General features: G+C 40.9%; 1 protein-coding gene across 1 annotated transcript in view; it reads left to right on the top strand.

Annotated features, from left to right (window-relative positions):
* whrna (whirlin a) overlaps positions 1-5,550 on the top strand; it is a gene marked incomplete in the record, with an annotated part of 122,113 nt that extends 116,563 nt beyond the window's left edge. Inside the window, 1 exon segment of the mRNA XM_035667386.1 lies at positions 4,085-5,550. Within this exon segment, the coding sequence (XP_035523279.1) occupies positions 4,085-4,267 (183 nt within the window).
* Positions 5,551-6,000: the final 450 nt, after the last annotated feature.

Consider the following 6,000-nt stretch of genomic DNA (forward strand, 5'->3'; position numbering starts at 1 on the left):
CTCGTTTTAGGTCAGGGTTGTGAAATAGGCACACAGAGCAAGAAAGCTACACTGAAAAAATAAAACCACTGACATGTTTATGCCCCTAACCAATTCCTCTCAACCTCACTGACACTTGACTGAGAGACTAATATAAATAAAAAGGCAGCTGATTGAAATCGATTATAGCAGAGGAAATTGGTCTCTCGCAATGGCACTTGTTTTTATGGACAAAGACATGAGGTGGCTTCAGGTGCCTGAAACAAAGTTAAAATTAATTTCATGGGCTCAGTTTAACCGTGGTAAAGTTATTTCAAACTATTTTGGCACGTAGACTGAAATTTTAAACCAGGTTAAAATTATTGCTGGTCTAATTACTGACCCACATTTTTGGAAATGCGTACACTTTATGCTTCCACTTTAGTTTGCTGAGGTTTAAACCCTATCGATCACACGCAAGATAAAGCATGACATTACATGACACCACAGTTACATCCCAGAACAATAACGCTGTGTGGCTTCACAGTTATTTACAGACATTAATAACATGGCAGCCTCAAGGTCACTTGTTATAGAAATGGAGGGACACTTTCTGCACGTTCAGTTTTCAAAGTGGAAAAGTGAGGTGTGAAAACTTTGCTCTATCACCTGGGGAAAGCTAACTCAATGTTATTAGGCCCTTGAGCAAGGCACGCAACCTTAGAACTTTCCCCAGTCAGAACCAAGCATCAGATTAATAAAATCCCCCAAAAAAAACAAAGCAAGAAAAAACCTGTTAATTTTGTTTCTGGCTTTCCGATGGGCATTGGTTCTATCTGGGGGACATGATGGCATCACATCAAAGCTGGTGCCCTGCACAATACCATTTCTCTGCAGTATTGGAAGGAAGCGCAGTCATGGAGTCGTGATACAGCAAACCTCTGGCTTCTGTATTTCCTATCTCTGTGGGCGCAAGGGCTCTCGCCTCATGTCGCCTCAATCATGCCTGCTGAGAATGAAGCGCAGATGAGTAAGCTGCTGCCGGCCCGGTCATTATCGGTCCCCATCACCCCTCCTGAAGCAACAGCCCCTTATCGCCATCTTCCCATCATGACGACGGACTGCTCCACTAGCTCATGGTAATTGTTGTAGGCTCAGTAAAAAAGAGATGTGATGATGTGGCCCCGGTGTGGAAGGCGTTGCTGGTGTTTTTATCCATCAACGTTGCACATAATGAGGTTAGCCATCAGAGGCGGGAAGAGGAGAACATGGAACTGGCACAAACGAAAAGGTGATTCAAGAACGTGGAACCTGTGATTGTTTTTTTTTATGTTGTTAGATTTGGGGTTTAAATTAAGTTTAAAGCAGCAAAATAGTATTTTTATGGCTACTTGGATGTAGAAAAAGTGCACAACAAGCAGATAGACACACTACTCTGACATTTTATTGCTTTATAAAGTAATCATTTAAATTATCATTCATTTGGAGTTGGCTTTGTCCAATTGTCTTGTTTTAGCTGTGGCTTGAGAATCACCAACTCCTGGAAAAAATGTTAGGCATTGTAGCCGCTTAATGTTTTACTCTCTTCACCAGCTAGTTGCTATCTCTGCTGTTTGGTGGTGGCTACACAGGCGGGTTTATCAGCTGCAGTATGTTAGGTCGAGGCATGTAAAAAAGTCTTCTTGGAAATAGCTGAATCCGTCCACATTGTTTTCATCTTGGAAATATGGTGGCTTCTTCTGTTGCCGGTGGGTTTTGGAAGTGGGCAGAAGAGAAGGTGATTGGCCCAGGGGTAGCACAACCAATCACAAGCCAGTTATCAGCAAAGAGCCATGCTCAGTCAGCTCACCCGCAAACTGCAGTGTTTCATATTTTGAGAGCCATATCCTTACCCGAGCTGCAATTACATTAATTCTAGAGGTTTACGGTGCAGTAGTGCAAGAGTGCGTCGTAAAAGGCTTGCAGAGGCCATTACATTTTGCCTCTCAACATAAAGAACACACTACTTCTTGCGACACACAGCAGAGGTGTCCAAACTGAATGTATAATGAAAGTCATTTAGACAAAAACTGGTCAACTGTGATTTAAAAATATGGAAGCTGCTGATGATTTCAGACTGCAGAGAGGGAAAGAACAGCAGTCATGACTCTATCACTTATATACATCCTCTGGGTTTGTGACCTTAGAGAAGAAGCAGATAAGGTGAACAAATATGACTTTTTATTCAGCTTTGCTTTAAGATAGCTGAGGATCTACTTTGTGGAGTGAGTTCTCCAGAGCAGAGAGAAGCCTTAGAAGTTACTTCATACAGAAGCTAACCGCCTCTGTTCAGCAATTCAGGCTGCGGGCAAGGATACTGACATTGATGGTCTTCCAAACTTTTACTGATACGTGTGGGACTTGTTGAGCAGTGATCTGCTGGTTCTTTCAGAGTCTGCGGATTTCACTGCCAACGACCTCAGACTGAAAGACTCAAGAAATTAAACCTGAGTCTGCGGTTGTTTTGTGAATTTTGTCCTGTGCCCTGTCTCAGGGTGTCAATAACAGACAACAATAACATACAAACATTTTTGTAATCACATATGAAATGTGTTACTGCAAGAGGGGAGTGCTGTCGGTCAGGAGAAAGCATTTCATTTTGTTGATCACACACTTCTTTCTAAAGGCGTGAGGCTGCATATATTTGCTGCTGTGCCTTCGTTGTGTGTTCTGAGGGCCAGACTGCAGGGCTGTGTGTGTATATTTATTGTGGCTGTGAATGTGTTTTTCTGTGACAGGAGACTCTATTTCTGTATGCTAATGAAGTACCTGTCACATTTATGGGAGGGGGTTTAAATTTTAGCTTGGGCACTGAAAGGACCTTGTTTATTTGGGAGTAATAGAACAAATGTGAGGATCACAGACTCTCGTAAAAACTCTTTGTAGAACCTTTCAGCTCCAGAAGAAAGTGGACTTGGCAGGATAACCATGGACCTTGACTGCATTTAGATTTTTGATGTGAATAAAATAATTTTTAGCTTAGATGTTTTGCCATGATGATTACATTCGATTGCAGATAGAATTTACTTTTTTCTCAGTGATAAATGCAAACCATACTTTGTGAAGCTCTGTAGATCATTGTACAATACTTAACGCTTTTTTGATAAAGCTTCCTGATCCATAAAAGACTCCTGCTGCTATGAAAAATATTCTGTCTGCTGCAAAATAATGTCGATTTTTAACAATTTAACTATGTAATCTATACATATTTAGTTTTGGCCTCTGTCAAGAACATTTTTGTCTTATACTAAACCTGTACTTTTTTCTCTGAGCCTTGCTTGTCCGAGTGTTCAAACTCAAAGTCAGATTTATTGATGAAAGCCAGCTGTTCATGACTAGATACATTTGATGATGATTTGGGAGATGTGATCATTAATATCATCAAAACCCCCAACTTGGCATATCAGTTTGCCTGTTCTGATCCATTTCAGGATTTCAAGTCTTATTCACAAAAACATCACCACTGGCAGTGCACACAGTGGCCTGTAGGGGATGAGGTTTAGCACTCCGTTAACTTGAATGGGGATAAATAATTTAATCTTGCAGATCTTCTAAACTTTCAAAATGTTATTGAACTGAATGGATCAAATTTTGATTTTGCATTTGTTGTGACACTTGAAAAAATGTATCCACCATTTTACAGCTGCTTCTTTCACATTGTTACCTTATGGGAGGTCATTCTGGGGCATTGTGCATCACGTGATGGACACCATTGCTGTAATTAAACAGTTTGGCCACTGTGTTAAATTGGCTTCAAAGCCTAGCGCTCTTCCTGGAGGCTTGGTGTGAGAGTACCCATGAACTACAAATGTATCCAAATGTATTCAGTTTAAGGCATTATGATTCTTTTCACACTTCGGAGAAAGGCAGACTATTTGTACATGACTTGTACATGGCTGAACCACCTGTGAATATTGTTTATGCCTCTTAAATCACTTGTACCTGCAGCTAATTAACCAATCTGTTTGCACGAGTGGTTCTGGCAAATGGCCCATGTATTGTATTTTTTATTGGGTTCTTACTGCAAATTTAAAATAATGAATGAATGAATGAATAACGTCTCTATCTTTCTATCTCTCTCTCTCAGAGGGGTGGTTCAGCTCACAACTGCGGCCAGCTGAAGGTGGGTCAGGTGATCCTGGAGGTAAATGGGGTTTCCCTGAGGGGCCGCGAGCACAGGGACGCCGCACGCCTCATCGCTGAGGCCTTCAAGACCAAAGAGAGGGACTACGTGGACTTCCTGGTGACCGAGTTCAACGTGGCGCTATAGCTGTGCGGAGGAGGAGAGAGGACGATGATAAAGGCATGAGAAGAAGAGTCCGAGGACAACATGAGAGGAAGAAATTTAAGCGTCTATGGCACAACTCTTTTAAATAGACTCAAACAAACACCCAACTGATCTCTGAGCCCTTTCTCATAAACCCACCCTTGAGCCTGGACACATGACACTCAAATTTACAAGGTATTACTTCAGCTGTGGACTTTGTTCAGGATTCTCCTCAACGTGTTACCTCCCCACTGTGAGACCTTATGCACTAAAACGGAAAGTAGTGAAACCTATACATTTTGTTTGTTCTCTGAGTGTTAAAACTTGTGGATTTACAACCACTTGCAACCCCAACTGGAACTTCTCGTAGCACTCCCACGTCCAATGGTCAGTTCACTTCACATTCATTTTTTGCTTCTATCTGAGAGACAGCTGCACATCTAAGGCTGATTAATGCTCGACTTTACAAGCTTGGATTTGTATATGTAAAAATGAACAAATGTAGATACAGATGCATATATACTGTACACATAAAGATACTCCTATATGAATTATAAAACCCGTAACCTCTGTTGCATCATCAACATATAGTAATATATTTCAAAGATGATGATAATTCAGGCCATCCTGGCAGTTCTATAGATTTTACAGTGATGCTACCGGCCTGTCTGCATATTACCAACCTTTTACCAAAAGGAAATGGATAAAATTATGTCAGGCTAACAAAAATACACATTACATTGTCATATTTGTTTGATAGACATAAAAAAGACTGTACATGTGAATGATAATTTTCATATGGATACCACACAAATGCGCATAATTTCCTGTTTCCTTTCCTGTGTATCTGTGTGTATGAGACTGTCCACACTCAGTGAGGTAAATTAGAAAAGCTGTTTACATATAAAAACAACATGTATCCCCAATACAAACAATAAGAAGCAGCTAAATCACTTTTTTTCTCATCCATTGGCAAACATCTCTGCATTGCTGCCAAAATCTGGTAAGGAGCGGGACAGAGAGTCTGGTTATTTTGCTGAGTCTCAGCTGGTAAAAACACAGCTCTGTCCCCTACTGCTAATTGTGACCTATACTGTTTTAATACAGCCAAACCCACAATTTAGTTGTTCTCATTGACTTATTTTTCGGTTTCTGTTTTCAGACAGGTATAAATTGTGATTTGATCACAGGTCGTACATGTTACCTGTTAACCAGCAAACATTTCCTGTGCTGCTGCTCTCAGATCTCAATAACATCCCTAACAGTTCCTTGAGCTCCTCCTTGAGCTCCTCCTTGAGCTCCTCCTTGAGCAGCTGTTGTCAGAAATACAACAGAATAGCAACTGTTATGTCAGTTTACAGTGCAGCCAAACAAGTTGTTTTAATGAAGACTTAAGTCAACAATTGGCCTTTTTCCCATCATGCCCTGAGCCACCATAATCTAATTTCATGCTGCACACATTGCGAGCACACGACAGGACACAGTAATAGGAGTTGGTTACCTTGCTGCAGAGTCTGAGGTGTTCCTTCTGTTGCCTTCAGCTCTTCATCTAGCAGCTCACTGAGGCTGCCCCTTCTTGTTCCATTATTTCATCCAATATTTAAAATTGATCCACTGTCAAAAATGCCGAAAATGAGCTAGTTTTCTTTTTTTCATCATCAGCGTTAATCTTGTTGATAAATGCATCACATTTACTGTGACTGCTTCGCAATTAAAGCCACCCCATGTTTCGCCAT

Source organism: Morone saxatilis, unplaced genomic scaffold (assembly GCF_004916995.1).
Source record: "Morone saxatilis isolate NCDOM2014 unplaced genomic scaffold, NCSU_SB_2.0 Contig21, whole genome shotgun sequence".
Taxonomy (NCBI): Eukaryota; Metazoa; Chordata; class Actinopteri; family Moronidae; genus Morone; species Morone saxatilis.